The sequence below is a fragment of the Solanum stenotomum genome, chromosome 10, assembly GCF_019186545.1.
Source record: "Solanum stenotomum isolate F172 chromosome 10, ASM1918654v1, whole genome shotgun sequence".
Classification (NCBI taxonomy): domain Eukaryota; kingdom Viridiplantae; phylum Streptophyta; class Magnoliopsida; order Solanales; family Solanaceae; genus Solanum; species Solanum stenotomum.
Genome location: NC_064291.1, coordinates 5,910,816 through 5,927,701, shown reverse-complemented (window position 1 = coordinate 5,927,701; position 16,886 = coordinate 5,910,816). Strand labels below are relative to the sequence as shown.

General features: G+C 31.3%; 3 protein-coding genes across 3 annotated transcripts; 1 reads left to right on the top strand and 2 right to left on the bottom strand.

Moving 5' to 3' along the window:
* The first annotated feature begins 2,431 nt into the window (after nucleotides 1–2,431).
* On the top strand, nucleotides 2,432–7,976 carry LOC125842157 (probable peroxidase 61). The gene is made up of 4 exons (XM_049521387.1): nucleotides 2,432–2,728; nucleotides 6,262–6,441; nucleotides 6,537–6,696; nucleotides 7,403–7,976. The coding sequence occupies exons 1-4, from the start codon at nucleotides 2,465–2,467 to the stop codon at nucleotides 7,834–7,836; spliced, it is 1,038 nt and encodes a 345-aa protein (XP_049377344.1). The 5' UTR covers nucleotides 2,432–2,464; the 3' UTR covers nucleotides 7,837–7,976.
* Nucleotides 7,977–9,311: 1,335 nt separating this feature from the next.
* LOC125842175 (protein PLANT CADMIUM RESISTANCE 7-like) lies at nucleotides 9,312–11,402 on the bottom strand. The gene is made up of 4 exons (XM_049521410.1): nucleotides 10,962–11,402; nucleotides 10,558–10,629; nucleotides 9,950–10,162; nucleotides 9,312–9,438 (listed from the first exon to the last, which is right to left on the bottom strand). The coding sequence occupies exons 1-4, from the start codon at nucleotides 11,242–11,244 to the stop codon at nucleotides 9,350–9,352; spliced, it is 657 nt and encodes a 218-aa protein (XP_049377367.1). The 5' UTR covers nucleotides 11,245–11,402; the 3' UTR covers nucleotides 9,312–9,349.
* A 1,099-nt stretch (nucleotides 11,403–12,501) lies between these two features.
* LOC125842160 (cell number regulator 1-like) lies at nucleotides 12,502–14,843 on the bottom strand. Its single transcript, XM_049521392.1, has 4 exons — nucleotides 14,260–14,843; nucleotides 14,102–14,173; nucleotides 13,611–13,826; nucleotides 12,502–12,790 (listed from the first exon to the last, which is right to left on the bottom strand). The coding sequence occupies exons 1-4, from the start codon at nucleotides 14,825–14,827 to the stop codon at nucleotides 12,696–12,698; spliced, it is 951 nt and encodes a 316-aa protein (XP_049377349.1). The 5' UTR covers nucleotides 14,828–14,843; the 3' UTR covers nucleotides 12,502–12,695.
* Between the last annotated feature and the right edge of the window lie 2,043 nt (nucleotides 14,844–16,886).

Sequence of the window (16,886 nt, the reverse complement as noted above, 5' to 3'; positions counted from 1 at the left end):
AAACAAATTAAAATTGATGGAGTAATACAATAAAATCTCTCTTAGTTAATAATATTATAGGTTCCTTTTAAAAAAAAAAAACAATGTTGAAATAAGTATCATAAACAAGGTGAAATTATCTTATACAATCTCCATTTCAATTTTGTTGATTTAGTTTTGACTTTGGCAATGGAGCTTAACTTTTTAAGAAAGTAAAAAATAAAAAATAAAAAATTGAATCTTATGATTTAAACTAAAAATATGTAAAATGTATCAAAATGTTCTTTAATTTTCTTATCTTAAACGTGTCATATGAAAAGTTAGAATTAAAGAGTTGTCAAAAAAAGGAAAGAAATATTCTTTTTCAAACTAACTAAAAAGAAAAGGCATAATACATAAGCATGACCCTTAACTTGACTTCAGCGGACAACTATGCCCTCCAACTTTAAGTGTGCACAAGTAAGCACTTAAACTTGTATAAAATTGAACAAGTAGACACACGTGTTCTACATGACATAATACATGTAGGACGTTACGTAGGACACAAAATTGCCATGTAGGACAAATGTGTATATTTGTTCAATGTTATACAAGTTTAAGTGTCTACTTGTGCACACCCAAAGCTAGGGGTCATAGTTGTCAGCTGATGTCAAGTTAAGAATTATGTTTATGTATTATGCCAAAAGAAAACAAATTGAAAATCTTATTGCAAATTATTTAATAGTACTATATATATAAATTATACATGTACCCTTTTGGGGTGGCCCAGTGGTTTGAGTTTGGGACTTTCATGTTGGAGGTCTCAAGTTCGAAACCCCTTGCCAGCGAAAGCAAAGGGTTGTCTTCTGGGTCGAGCTCGTCGCACCAGTCTTGCCTAGTGTGGGTTACCTCTTCTATGTGGTTTGCGAGCTATTGCATAGGAGCGAGGGTTTTACCCTGTGCACACCAAAGAATAGCGGCTACGGATTTCCCTTGTCATAAAAGAAAAAAAAATTTATACATGTCGAGGTCAAACATCAAATAATGAAAGAAAAAAAAGAAGAAAGAAAAAGAAACATTAAATCATGAATTCTTAAAGCAAAGTGAAAGGGAAAACTCAAGTTTGACATCCACATCTAGTCAGAGACAGCTTGACTACCATAAGAAGAAAAGTCACTTTTCCTTTGGTTCGAGGTTTTACTACGGTAGAAAATAATAAAGAGCATATAATAATCATAAAAATTATATTTGTATGTTATAGCTAAAGTTTGCATAATTGTGTTTCATAGCAAATTTTATTTTTGCTATGAAGCTTTTGATCTGTATAATTCGCTAGATACATCCAATTTTATACAAATTAATCAGTTTTGTATAAATTCATTTGTACATTGTAATTTGTATAATAGATCTGTATTTGTGTAATTATAAGTGTATAGGATGAAAATATATGTATTCATATTTGTATATACACTTTTCTCTCGCTTTATACAAACACAAACGCATTTTATACATTTGTATATCGAATGGGTAATTGTTTACCAAAAATGACTAATTGTATACCGAACCAGATGACAAAAAAATGGGATGTTTGATGCAAATTACAAATAAAATAAACTATGGCTATATCATTTAATTTGAATTAATAGTTTGCTATTTTATATAATTTTCCCAATAAAAAATTAGTGACGGATAAAAATTTGTAGCTGAATATTAAAAAAATCATATTAATTTCATTTTTAGCTATGATTATACAAAAATACAACTAGTTGATGTTCTTTATTATTTTGAAAGGAAAAATTCTTATGTTTGAATATATAGGGGTGTTGAAACGTATAAGTTGCATAGGAGTAACATCAAATCTACATGTAAACTTGCACTAAACATTTGCATACTAGTTTACTGCAAAATGTATACTATAACACCAAGTAACTTCCATAAACAAATGTTTAATATTCCTTTCGTCTACTATATTGAAAATAAATGTTCATTTTTACTTGTCCGATTTAAATAAAATCAAGAGATAATTTATTATTTAGTTCCAAATTAACACTTATTATTAACTACAAATCATTTCTCCAAAATATTGAATTTATGATATTCAAAGGATAATATAATAAAATTGTCATTTTATTTATTGCTATACTGAACAAGTAACGATGAATGTACGATCAAGAATAGAAATCCCTTAAGTTTTGATTCACGTGAAGTTCTAACTTCCATCACATACATTCCTTAAAACTCACAAAAGTGTCTACAAAACAACTATACATATAGTACTATATATATCTTATTAAAATAAAAAAGTGTGCATTGATCAACGAATAATAATATTTTCTTGAATTTCCAACGACTTTCATCAATCCTATACGTGCCATCTCTAAGCCATGTTTTAAGTCTATATATAGCTTTGTCTAGGCATAATAACATAATAACCTATATTATATTCAAGATCATTCAATATTATTGCAAGGAGAAGAAGAAGAAGAAGATCAAACGTTTTATAAAAATGGAAAAATACTCGGGGATTCTTCTTCTTCTTCTTCCGATATTGATGAGTTTTGTTGCAGTGAGCTTGAATGCAGGTTATGCAAACGCCGCGGTGTTTTTGCCACCGGAGGATAAACCATTGGTGAGACATTACTATAAGAAGCTAAATACATGTGCCAATGTGGAACCATTTGTTCAACATCAAGTGAAGCTCTATTGGGACAAGGATAAGACTATTACTGCTAAACTCCTCAAGTTACTCTATGCTGATTGCATGGTTAATGTATGTCTCTTTGTCTCTCTTTATTTCCTGCACAATTTTTAATATTAATGAACGGATATTGTTTTTTTTTTTGTATTATTCCATTGCTATATTACAGCGCATGCAATTGAGTTTGAGAAAGTTGGACAGAGTGTGATGTAGACAATCTATCCCAATATAAATTTTAGTAACTGTTTTCTTAGCTTGAATCTGTGACCCATAGATCACACAAAGATAATTTTATCATTGTTGCAAGACGTACTCCCCTCCATATTATTCCAGTGCTATTTTAGTTTCAATTACTGGACTATCACTATAACAAAAATAACTTTTAGTGGCAATAAATAAACACATTAATAAAGAGTGCTAAAGTTTTTTACCAACATTAATTAAGTACCATTAGGTCCAATGTCGCTAAAGGTTTTAGGGACATATACAAATAGTGCTAATTGTCACTAAAAATACATATTTAGCGATAATTGAGCTATTGCCGTTAATTAATTCCCACTAAAGATCATTTTTGATGTAGTGTATAATGATGAATCTAAGATTTTTAGAATATGAGTGCATCACCAAAAAAAGAAGGAAAAATGCATTAACTACAATTAATCCCCCTAGTACTCTAAGCAATTAACTCACTACTCAACCAAGTGCACCGTTTAGCCATCAATTTAAGAGTAGCATGAAAGCGAACAATTAATATAAACCAATATTAGAAAATAGAGACATAAAATATCTAATTTTACGAAAAGACCATAGATTCACGTGTCTCATTTTTAACCTATAATTATTCCACCCCTCCCTATAATTATAGTTAGGGGTCATCTTATTGCTAGTTAAGGGAGTCGTTCATATACTAAAACTAGCACAACTAATATCATGTTTGATAACTTTTTAGCTACTTTGCATAAAATTTACCACACCAAAAATATGAATAATGTTTTCAATTGCTCAAAATAACGTTACGTGTACGATTATTTTGACACAAATAAGGGAAATATTGCTAGTATTCTCCATTTCCCCATACTTGTTTACAGTGCAAAAGTGAACCTATAAATATACAAATTGAATAATGTCTACTATATATTGCTAAATTTTAAATCCTTTAATAAGTGATTATATCACTAATAGAAGGGGGTGGGGTGGAGTCTCATCTCTAGGAATTTGAGATGAAGAAATACGATGAAAACAAATGATAATATTTCTTTGAATTTCTAGGCTGAGATTCAAACTAGATCAAATTCTTTGTGGTGTCCATGAATATGAGTAAATAATATTACTCCCTCAATTACTATATGGGATGATTACGACGCTACAGACTTCGGCCAACTAGTTCACAAAATATGTATAAAATGTATATAAGTAGTATATACTTTATACTATATATATACAACACATACACTGATATAGTATAGTATATTATATATATTTCGATCATATTGATAAAGTAGTTATAAGCCAAATCATATATATCCTTCGTATAATATCTCTATGGAGGCCTTAGGAAAGAATCTTGGGTAGCTTCGTAAATTGAGATATAGCTTTAACCATAAGCAACTAAGTTTAATACACACTAAAATAGAGGACATATTAGACAATGATCTAGAGATCTAAGCCTATAAAAATGGTGTGTCTCCTCTTTAAAGAAAAAAAATGTAAATATACTACTAAGAGCTGGTTTGGATTGGTATTTGACTATATTTATAAATCAGAAGTCATGAGTTAGAATTTTTAACTTGTAATTTTTAGCTTGTATTTATCATTTTATCTTAATATAATGTGCTTAATACTTCAAAAGTCTTTTAAAAGTATTTAAAATAAGTCAATCTAGACAGGGTCTAAGTTTGTTACACACGCTTGAGAAGATAATTCCTAGAAATAAATTCCATAATAATGAATATTTTTTTAAAAAAAATTCTATAAGTGGAATTAATAATCTGAAAAATAACATAATCAATCTTCTATAGCAGGTTTAACTACACGGTACAAATTTTGTGAATACAATTTACACTAAATTCTCAAAAATAAAGACTTATGTTTATGAATATGAGTTAATTATATGTGATTATAAACAAGTGGGGTTTCTCCGAATTCTGAGGTTACGTTGGATCTAAACTACATCAATTGTGATGTCCAAGAATATAAGTAAATTATATTAATCCCTTTTGTTTTAATTTATCTGAAGAAGTTCAAAGTACGAGAGTTAATATATATATATATATATATATGAATATTACATTAAAAAGTACCCTCTAGTTTATATTAAGTGAATTCAAGTTGGGAGTATGACACACCTTTTAAGAAAAATATGTAAGGATATAAATCAAATACTACTTTCTATAATTATCCTTTTGATTATTTCTAAATTATTCTCCTATGCTATGTCGGTGCACAAAGCAAGCACACAAGGACTGCGTAAATCTTGTAAAGTAGTTAATAACTTTATTAAAAGAAAGGATTAATTTGAAAAAAAAAAAAAGAGTCTTAATAATCTTATGAACTTTGAAAAAGTTCACTTATTTTGAACAAAAAATTCTTAATAATTCCCTTACTATGGACTAGAGGAAGTACTACAAACTAACTAATAATTAATTCAAAATATTTTATATTTTTTTGATAAAATTATAATAATAAAAAATATTATTGGACTCCCCAAACAATAACACCTTATCTTAAAATGGAACATGGGGAATGTATCTCTATTCAGCGCTAAGAAAAGTATCTTGGGCAGCGTCTTAAAGACAGATAGCTTTAATTAAGCAACTAATAATTAATTAAAATAGAGGAAATATTAGATAATGATCTAGATCTAAGCCTCTAAATTTGGTTTGTGATCTCTCTTTAAAGAAACAAATTATATACTCCGTGTTTCCTGAGGAAAATATTTTTGAGAAAATGTTTTTCATATTTAATTGGTCATATATTTTTTCTAGATTAACAAGTTCTTAAAAATGAGGAAAATAACTTTCTTAATCAAAATAGCAAAAACAAGTTACATAAGTGACATTGCAAATTTATTATCTCTTCCCCACGCACCAAATCCTCTCACCCCCTTCCCCTTGAACATCCCAATCTTCGCCACCCCCGAGGGTTACAATTAATTGTAAGATTTCTTCACATTGAATTTGAGTAGAGTGTGTGTTTATATAGAAATCCTAATTATCATAATATTGTCAGATCTCTCGATAACGATATCATTCTTTTGATATTTTTTTTTATTGTAAGATAACATATATCATGAAAGATGGATTCCACGAAAAACATGCATGATTCATGTTATAGTGAAAATTTATTATAAAATATGATCGTTATAAAGAATTTTGACGGTAATTGAAAGTAACTTGAAAAACGACGCAATAAATCACATTAGGTTTGAAATTCATTACACTGTCAGTAAATATGAGTTATATATTCTAAATCATCATATAGAGTATACAATGATAATGACTTTCTTATAATACAACTATTCGTTGAATGACCATCTTAGATATCAACTCAATCACTAACTAATTAATTCGTGCATGTGTACTTATTTCTTTACTATTGTTATCCAGGGTTGCGATGCATCAGTTCTGCTAACGGGTCCAAACACAGAGAGAAATTCATCGAAAAACGCAAGGCTAGATGGATACTTATTGATCGATAAAATAAAAAAAGTGCTTGAAATTCGATGTCCTAGAGCCGTTTCTTGTGCTGATATTCTCAATCTTGCTGTTAGGGATGCCGTCCATTATGTAACTAATTTATCTCTCTCTATCGCGATTTATTTATTTAATTTATCGCGATATATATTAACTAATTTTGAAAAAAAAAAAACCATGTAAAACAGGCAGGTGCACCATCTTATCCAGTGTTCTTGGGAAGAAGGGATGGAGTAGAATCAAAAGCTGAATGGATTGATTATCCTTCACCTTCAATGTCTTGGGAGGAAGGACTTGCTTACTTTGAATCCAAAAATCTTGATGTTCAAGACTTTGTCACACTTTTAGGTACACAAATATGTGACTTATATAATTTTCTGTCATTTTAAAGGCTTATTATATGATTATTCAACTAATAGTTGTTTTCTTAAGAAGTATCTAGAATCAAGAAAAAAATATGACGTTATGAGAAATCAACCCTTATATTAATTCTTCTTTCTTGGTTGTCTTTTTATAGACTCTAGATGCCACCTACTTAGAATTGAGGAGTAGTTGTTTTGAGTTTCCCACATCACCTAAGCGATGGGGGACTTGGTCTCTTTATATGTATTGGGAAATCCTCAATTCTTGAACTAGCTTTTTGGGAAGTTCGATTCAAGATTCATTTCTTTACATGATATCAGAGCTGAATCTATCGTAATTCCACGTTTCACTAATGTTGGGCTTCCATATATTGTCCATGCTCTAGTTGACAGGTCTATACGTAGGTTAGACGATACGAGGGTGTGTTGAGCCTCCTACTCAGGGATGAGGCACTTGGTCTCTTCATATGTCTTGGACATTAATCCTCATCACTTGAACTAGCTTTTGGGGTCGAGCTAGTCAAACCCAAGATCCACTTTTATATAGTTGTTGTCATTTCCTCAACGTCCTTTTTCATCTTCTTTAACGACATTTTAAAAAAAATAATTACACACTTACTCTCCCTAGACCCTAGATTATACTGGATATGTTGTTATTGTTCTAAACGCCGGTCATTTGGTTCCTATTTCAGGGGCACATACAATGGGACAAGCACATTGCAGCTCCTTCTATGACCGCCTTTACGATTTCAAAGGTACCGGAAAACCAGACCCCAGCATGAAGAGATCTGTGTTAGTAAAGCTAAGGAACCAATGTCCTAAAAACAGCAAAAATGATTCACCTGTTTATTTTACTGAAGAATATGGTTCTAACTATACATTCAGTAACAAATTCTACACTAAGGTTCTTGCTCATGAATCACTTCTTAGAGTTGATCAACAATTATCTTATGGAGGTGATACAGGTGAACTAGTCAATGAATACGCAAAGAGTTTGGAGCAATTTCGAAGGGGATTTGCATTATCGATTAGTAGAATGGGAGGTCTTAAAGTGTTGACGGGTAAAAATGGTGAAATTCGTCAAGATTGTAAGTTTACAAATAAGAACAATCCTAATATCAATTAGGTTTGGAGGGTGGATTCTCAAATGTCATACATAATAATAAGTCATTGAATTTTCATGAAGGACAATGTATTTTGTAATAATTGAAGACATTGTAAGTTGATTAATAAAGATGTGTGGAAAATCTCAATTTTCTAGTTGAATTGTGTATTTCCATCTTGGCATCCTCTTTCTTACTCGAGACAGTCTATTGGAAACAACCTCTCTGCTTGTATAAGGTAGGAGTAAGATATGTATATATGTCATCCTCCACAGTTTTCACTTGTGGAAGTACTCGAGGTGTGTGTAAACTGGTTTAGAAGCTCCCAGTGGCACCTTTGAAGTCAACTTTCAAATCACACTTCCTCTGTTTTGATATGATGAACTCTATGGCAAGAAAGATTATTTTTTTTTCAATTCTACTAAATCTTTGACCTTGAAATCTTTTGCAATGTCTTCTTTAATTATTGTCATCATCAGTTTATCAGTAAGTTAATTTTAGGTTGAACCTAGGCATCGTGGAATAGATTCGTGTTTAGGATAGGGATATACATAATACATACTCCCCTTGCTTAGTCATATAGGTGTTGTGGTAGTTTGAATAGGCAAGTGGACACTTGGGCGGAGGCCACGATCAATATCAACCTCGTGATTAGTAAACCAAATTCTCAACCCGTAGAAGCTATTACTAATGCTTGCATTAGAATAGACTATATTCAGCACACCTATTGAGGTGCAGCCCTTCCTCAAACTCTGCATGAACGCGAGATGCTTTGTGCATCGAATTTGTGCCTATTGTAACCTAAAATGCATGTGAGTTGGACTTTACATGAACTTTTTGATTAATGATCATCTAAGGAATGCTTAAATTCATGAAGAACTTAGTTTATACAACCTATTTACATACAAAGAGAAAATTAATTGTAGATATGATCTCTACATTGACTTTATGCCCAATGCTACTAGTTTTTGGAAATGTCCATAACACAACATATGTTTGAGATTAATTTCTATCTACTTGAAGTGGAAAATATATGCAAAATCCAAAATTGTTTTTTTAATCCTAATTCAAGAAGGTAATCAAGTGGATTGTTCTGATAATTACAATCTATTTGAGAATTCACCTACATTTAGGAAAACAAATTAAAGTTAGCTTGGGACATTCCAGCTTTGACCTTTCAAAGATAGCAGCATTAGGTGTAGTTGGTAATTATATCTGCACATATAAATGACAAAATAATAATAATAACAAAGTGTAAGAATTATAGCTATAGTGATATTAATTACTTTTATAACTTGACTTCAGATAGCATCTATAGTGTGCACAAGTAAACACGCATGTCCTATTTAACGTCTTCTGTGTATTATGCCACGTAATACACATGAGTTACTTGTTCAATTTTTGACATATGTGCCAAACTTTACCATTAGAACCAAACTAATGTAAAAACAAACAAGCTGCTTCTTCTGTATTTAGAACAAAACTCTATAATTCTTACCTTGATAATTAACTGATCAAAAAAAAATAATTGAACTGTTATCTTTTCATGGCTTCTTGAACTGGAGGTGGGGTAATAGTGAAAACAGCAACAGCATGGCTTTGCCGCTCAATATTTTCTGCCCATCCTGAACATATGTACATAAAAGATTAGCATAATACACGTAAAATACCAGGTAGGATGTTGCTTAATTAGGACATGAATTGCCTTATAAAACGTCAAGTATGATATGTGTCTACTTGTTCAACTCTATACAAGTTCAAATGCTTAGTTCTGCATATTAAAGTTGGAGGACATAAATATCATATGAGGTCGAATTAAAAAACAATGTTCATGATTTAATTATAAAATCTACGGGATCATGAACCCTAATAGGATAAAATATTGACATGATACATAAATATGTCCAACATTTATTCCCTTCAACTTTGAATGTGCACAAGTAAACACTTAAATTTGTATAAAATTGAACAAATAGACACATTTGTCCTACGTGACATCCTAATGATAATTTTGTGTCTTGGCGTCATACATGTATTGTACCACATTACCACTTAGGACATATGTAACAAAAATATATCAGCTGAAATCAAGTTAAAAAGTTATTTTTACAGAATGCTTTGTGCACCGAGACTTACCAAGTGCAGGGTCAAATCCTTGACGATGAAGCTCACGATATTCTTGACATAAGGCACAATAACAACATAATGTATGAATAAGGCAATCAAGACATTCATTCCCTTCCAACTTAAATTTTCTTCTCAATTTAACTCTGTAGTAAAAAGTATAAAGTGGTGTAGTACAACATAAACAACAGAGTAACATGTTTATTATCACTCCTTCCATGCATGCTGTCCAAAATACAAAAAAAAAAGAAAATTAATTAGCAATAATTAAACATAAACCTAAGTTTAATTTAAACTTATATGACATAATACATGTGCCATTTAACTTAACTTCAGTTCTCCAATTTTGGGTGTGCACAACTAGACACTTAAAACTTGTATGAAGTGGAATAAGTAGACACATATGTCCTACATGACATAATACACATAGAATGTCACGTAAGACATGAATTACCACATAGGATGTCACGTATCTACTTGTTCAACTTTATACAAATTTAAGTGTCTTTTTCTGCATATCCAAAATTGAAGAGTCTAGATGTCAGCTAAAGATAAGTTAAAGGACAAGTTTATGTATTATGCCAACTTATAGCACACATATAACTATTTGTGGATCTTACACGTTCGTCCTTCACTCACTATTTCTGCAATTTGCCCGGATGTTATGCATGGACAAACACATGTTGTAAGACCTAGATACATGCATAAAATGAGGTCATTAATTAACAACAATAATAACAATTACGTCTCAGTTCATAAAAATAAAGAATAAAAAGTTTTGCATGTGTGAGTTTGTTCACGTTATCCATCTCAAAACAGTAGAAAGGAAGACAAAGATGGATGAAAATACAACAATTTAATTATATGTATATAAAAATATTAAATTCTGAACCCTCAAATTTAAAAATATAATGAAGTCATTAAACCCATCAAAAGATGTTGGAATAACGATATTCGATTGACAATTAACATAAAACTATATATATCCGAACATATAAAATGATTAATAAAGAAGAATACATACAATTTTTGGGGTCTCTACCACATGCAAAGATGTTGGTTGACCAAGTTGTCTCTTCCATATGTTTGGTTATTCCAATAGGGGCTCTTTGAATATATACAGAAGACCCATCAGGAGATCCATATGGTTGAGGTTGTTGTTGTGGTGGTGGTGGTGGTGATGGCGGAGGCATACCATATCCATAAGGTAATAAATGAGGGTATGAATATGGTTGCGACGATGCATTATCTAATGGTTTATTAGTAACGAATTGGTTATACCCATTCGAGTTCATGATAGGATACATCTTGTTTTGCAGAAAGAGATGATAATGAAGACAAAACAGGCATGGAAGAGAAGGAAGAAGAAAAAGAGAGGAAAAAAAAAGAAGTAAAGGGCTTTAGTTCTTGATGCACTTTCCCCAAGAATTTGTTTAATCAATTTTCTTGGTTAGGTAGGGCCATATTGGCACCTAGTTTTTTTTTTTTTTTTTAGAAAAAAATGGATATATTGACTCCACTTTTAGGGAAGGAAGACTAATGAATGGTTATAAAGTATGCAAAATTTTTAAAAAATTGTGCCCCCCACACTTGTCATTTGCCTATTTTATAACTCAAATATTTTTTACTCAAAGCGTGTACAAATCTAATTCAATAAATATTAAAAGACAATTATTAGGGAAAAAAACTCTCTCTATTACTACATATGCTAATTCACTTATTTCATTACCAACACTACTTACAAACCTATTAATTCCCTCGAGATAAATTGCTTATTTACACGGAAAATCAAGAATAATATGAGAAGAAGAGGAAATAGAACAATGATCATCAATAAGGACCTTCAATATTCAATGATATGAAGGTTTTCCTATGGATGGATGGAGATCCAGGATTTTGAGGAGAATTACTCCAAAATAGTGTTGTTTGAAAGAAGAAGTGAACATAGGTTTGTCGAGCAATAGGTACTTATGAGAAGGAGTGTTTTGTCATTCGCCCTCAACTATATCCACAAGAGGAGAAAGAAGTAGATGAGGTGAAAGGCTGTGCAAATATTGAGTGGAGAGAATGTGAGTAAATAGAAACGGAAAAATACCCTTGAGCTAATGAAATTGGTATAAAAATACCCTTCGTTGACCTATTGACTTCATATCTCCTTGGTGTCAATTTTTACAACCCTATAATACCCTAATTACAAATTAGACCTTCGAAAAAAAAAACGTGTGTGGAACTGAACATTGAAGAAATCTCAAGAGAAATAAAAGATTCGATGATCTAATCAAATGATAGTACTATGGTTCGAGAGAAAGTAACTATATCTACTAGGACACTATAGTGGAAGTGTATTAAATCAAGAACAGACAGTAAACGTCTTTATTAATTATGAACGCTTTATTATGTCCTCACTTATGGAAGGCCAAGCAGATACTCTCATTACCAACTATAATTACAGTTTTCATTAGTGAAAATGAGGGGCAGGGAACTAATGAGAAGCAAGACATAGAACATTGAAGACAATTGGGTTTTATAAAATTATCATCTAATCAAAGAAATTAGTAGTTATAAAAAAAAAGGATCATGATATATCCCATTTAATTTCCAAAATTTGTGTACATAGCATATTATAGATTCTTCAATGTGAAGAATTCAACAATTGAAATGCATGTAACTTCTGGCTTTGTTAAATATCTAATGATCTAATGATAAAAATCAATAATTTTCTTCAACCACTTTTGACTGGTTTGCAACAATCTTCTATTCATCTAAACATCCCAGGATTAGCCATTGGTGGCACAAATGGAACAGCATTTTGGCTTGCTATTCTTCTTTGTTTCTTCTTATTGGCTTTCCATCCTGAAAATAATAAGAGGTTATAATTTGGTTGGATATTCTATGAAAAATAGTTCCAAATATAAGAAAAAACAATTCTAAAATAGATAATGCAACAACTATAGTCCTAGACGAAATAATATCACATTGAGTTATGTATGAATTTATGTATTATTTTACATAAATTAGAATGTAAAACAAGAATATGTGTATTAGCAATACGAGATAAAAGTATTTAAAGATAAATTCTTGAAGTATGTAATCACAACATAAGAATAACACATATGTATCAACTTGTGACACTCTTTCATTTTTATTCTATTTTGGAAATCGATGACGACATATTTCTATGGTAAAAATAATTTTACATTTAAACTTTCATACCTTTTAACGTGATATAAGATTTATTTAGATCATAAGTTTCAAAAAATGAAACTTTGTGATCAGTCAAACATGGTCACATAAATTTATGGAGCAAATATTTTTGTTCATTACATGACAATATATCTCATCAATATCATTCACTACTTAAAATAATTCTTGTATTGTAATTTTTGTATAACTAGTACTTCATGTGAATCAAACCACACTATTTTTTTAATATTGATCATCTATGAGAATGATAAAACAGTAACAACAAATTTAGCATGATTCCATAAGCAGAGTTTGAGGAGAATATGCTATGCATAAACCTTATTTCTATCATTACGGAGTTGGTAAAGAATTTTTTTTTGTTAGGCGCACAAATCAAATGATCAATGATATCGAACCAGAATTATAAGAAAATATGACAATCAAATAGCAAGATACGAAGCATAGATAAGAATGATGAAAAGAGAATTACCTAGAGCTACATCAAAGCCAAGTTTGTTAAGCTGACGATAATTCTGACAAAGGACCAATCTCATGCAAATAAGAGTAATTGCAAACTCACTGAATAAATTTCCCATCAAATTATATTTTTTTCTGAATTGCACACGATGATACCATGCAAAAACCAATGATGCTTGACAGCAAAATGCTTCCAAAAGTCCAAACATTAATGCAGCTTCCCACCAAGCTATACATTAAAAGAAAATATCAAAAATTAGATAAAATATATATATTTCCTCTCCGTCCCAATCTATATGACATATAGTTCAGATTTCAAGAGTCAAACAAAAAAATCTTTGAGACAGAGGAAGTAATATTATATGTGAGGTTGCATGTATGAATGCGTGATCAAAATAAAGAAGTTTGACTCTCGAAATTCGAACTATGTCATATAAATTGTGACAGATGAGTAGTATAATTATATGTGTTTTGCTATATAAAATATCTTGATTAGAAAATTACTCATTTGTCCTTGAGATAAAATCTCATCCACTTGCCCAAAAGTAACACAGGGACATAAACATGTAATAAAACCTACACAAATATTGTAAAAACATGATTAGCTCTAAAAAAAATTTAAAAATGAGAGAAAAATCAAGGAAATAATTAAAGGAACCTACAATTCTTGATGTCTGAAAAACAATCAAAAAGGCCTGTGGACCAAGGCTGACTATAATTTTGTCCATTTGAGGTATTATTAATATTATTAGTAGTATTTCCAAGGAGCATTGGATGATGAAATGAATGAAATTGGTCATGAGGTAAGGGCATAGGAAAATGTGGAGGAAATGGTGGTGGCACCCCCATTGGTGGGTAATATGGCATCATAGGGGGTTGGTGACATGGAAGTGGTTGGTGTTGTGGTGGAATTAATGGCCACGGAGTTTGTGTCGATAATGATGACAATTGTGCTGGTGGAGGGGGTCCATAAAGGGGATTTTTTGGTGGTGATGATATCAAATTAGACATAATTGGTGTTGTTGTTGCTGGTATAGCTGAATGAGATTCATTCATTGAATTTTGTGATGATGATGAGGATGAGGAGAGATTTCTATGCATTGAATTTTGTGATTGAAATCGTGGTGGTGATGATTGTGATGAAATATCTCCTTGTGCAGAATTTTGTGGTGACAATTGATGACTAGGGGATGTTGGAATGTCCTCATTATTACCAGCTGTTGTTTGCATTTTTTTGAATGAATTGTTTCTTGAAATGTAAATTCAATCAACAAATGTTGAAAGAAAAATATGTTTTTGTTTTGTGTATATAAGATATAAATTAATTACAAAAACTATGAGAATGAAAAAGAAAGAGATGAGGTAATTTCATGAAAGGGGAGAGTTATAACGTAATAGTTGCAACTCTACCCTCTACCTTTTTGATAAAAGGTTTTAATTTTTATCTAATATGATTCACTTTTTTTTCTTTTGATCATCAACCACAATTTGTGGCTCATTTTCTCTCATAAAAAATAAAACAAAATGCAAAGATGTAGTTTGGAGGATATATGAATTATGAGGAGCCAACTCCCCTCTGGATTGATGACACGTGTCAATTAATATAGTTATTTTAAAAATTAATAAATAATCAATTACCAATTTTTATGAGTACGATATTCAAATTTTAAATCATTGTATTATTTGTAAGACCATATATATTTGTGTGTATGTTTGGAATCAACAGTCAATACATTGTTGTGTTGAATTTCCTAAAGATTCATGTCAATTCTCAAGTGTAGTTTGATGTGTTGAATCTCCTGCCATTTACATGGCCACCAAGAATCAGACGAGGCCAAGTTGTGCGAGGATAAAAGTGAAGGTGGATCCTTTAAGGGATTTCCCAAAGCGCATCAAAATTGGGATGATGAAGCAAAATGAAGAAGTGATAGAAAACTGGATTAGAATAAAATATGATTATGTTTCAAAATATTGTAAGACATATGTAAAGATGTTGCAAAGGAGATTAAAGAAAATCATGATTCAACCTATTGCATGTTGAGAAAGTTCTTTATCCAAGAAAATCATTTAGGAGTAGATTTTGAAGTTGAAACTTTAAAATATACAATGAGTTTTTAAAGCTATGCTTGGACATGTATTTTACTTGAAGTGAAACTTCTCCCAAAAGTTGGTCGAGTTTGAAAAATTTTCTATATGGATATTTGAAGACAAATTTCTTTTATGTGATGTATATTTCTGTAAGCTAGGTGGTCACACCCAAATATGGTTCTTTAACTAGGTAATTGACTTAGTGAATCAGTAGTGACGCTTTGCGTCCGTGGGATCAGCGTCTATAAGCTCTCGAGTTTGAACATGATCTGCGTTTGTAGGATCATCTCCACCTTAGAGATCTTACAAATCCGCAATTATAAGCTCTCGAGTTGGAACGTAATCTCCTAAGTGTCTTTTGGCATTTCAAAAACTGCTTGCTTTTTGAAGATGAGAACGCTTCACACTAAAACTTTAAGAACATTGGGTTATATTGCACCAGACACCTAATGTCATGTCCTGATGAGAACGCTTCACACTAATTTTCACTTAGACACTCCAACTAGACTGTTCATTTTAGACAACTAATGTCATGTCCCGATGTGTCATTTTGACACTTTTTGGTGGCATGACATAGTGAGTTGATAAACTCCTTACCAGGGTGTGGAGAGCTTATTTAACCTATTTTTATTTTATTTTTTTCTTCTTCTTCCCCATTTAGCCACCATTTTCTAAAACTGAAACTCCTTCCATGGAAAATTAGATCTAATGGTGCTACAACACCAAGAGATTTCAAGTTTAAACAACTTTTCTTATTTTGTTGTCATTCTTCCTCCTCGAAATGTTTTGAAAAAAATTGATTTTTTTTAAAGTTCTAGGAAATTCTTTTAATAGGGAACTCTTTGTTTGGATTTGAAGAATTGAATTTTATTTGAAGTTATAAATAAGACGAATTAGTTTTTGCAAAGAGATTGTGCTTTTAAAAAATATTTTTTTTCAAACCGTTAAATTACTATGAAAGTATTTTGGAGAAAGACAATCTGGATTGGGGAGAGGTTGGGTTCGGGGGGTGGGGGTGGTGGAGAAGATGATTTGAGTGTGGGAGGGGTAGGGGGTTGTGGACTGTGGAGAAGACATTCTGGTGGGGGAAGGGTTGAGGATCGGGGTGGGGGTGGTGGAGAAGACAACATAGGATGGGTTGTGCAAGTGGTTAATTTTTTTAAAAATTATCTGGATAAAAATTGACATTTGTCATCAAGTC

Bases quoted from the DNA above. Each gene is read 5' to 3' on its own strand.
- LOC125842157 (XM_049521387.1), top strand. From the start codon at position 2,465: ATGGAAAAATACTCGGGGATTCTTCTTCTTCTTCTTCCGATATTGATG. The intron at 6,442-6,536 runs GTAACTAATTTA...CATGTAAAACAG, and splicing joins TTAGGGATGCCGTCCATTAT to GCAGGTGCACCATCTTATCC. The intron at 6,697-7,402 runs GTACACAAATAT...TTCCTATTTCAG, and splicing joins AGACTTTGTCACACTTTTAG to GGGCACATACAATGGGACAA.
- LOC125842175 (XM_049521410.1), bottom strand. From the start codon at position 11,244: ATGTATCCTATCATGAACTCGAATGGGTATAACCAATTCGTTACTAAT. The intron at 10,163-10,557 runs GTAAGATCCACA...TATTTTGGACAG, and splicing joins AGTGAGTGAAGGACGAACGT to CATGCATGGAAGGAGTGATA. The intron at 9,439-9,949 runs GTAAGTCTCGGT...ACATATGTTCAG, and splicing joins AGGATTTGACCCTGCACTTG to GATGGGCAGAAAATATTGAG.
- LOC125842160 (XM_049521392.1), bottom strand. From the start codon at position 14,827: ATGCAAACAACAGCTGGTAATAATGAGGACATTCCAACATCCCCTAGT. The intron at 14,174-14,259 runs GTAGGTTCCTTT...ATATTTGTGTAG, and splicing joins TTTTTCAGACATCAAGAATT to GTTTTATTACATGTTTATGT. The intron at 13,827-14,101 runs GTAATTTTCTAA...TTTAATGTATAG, and splicing joins TTTATCTCAAGGACAAATGA to CTTGGTGGGAAGCTGCATTA.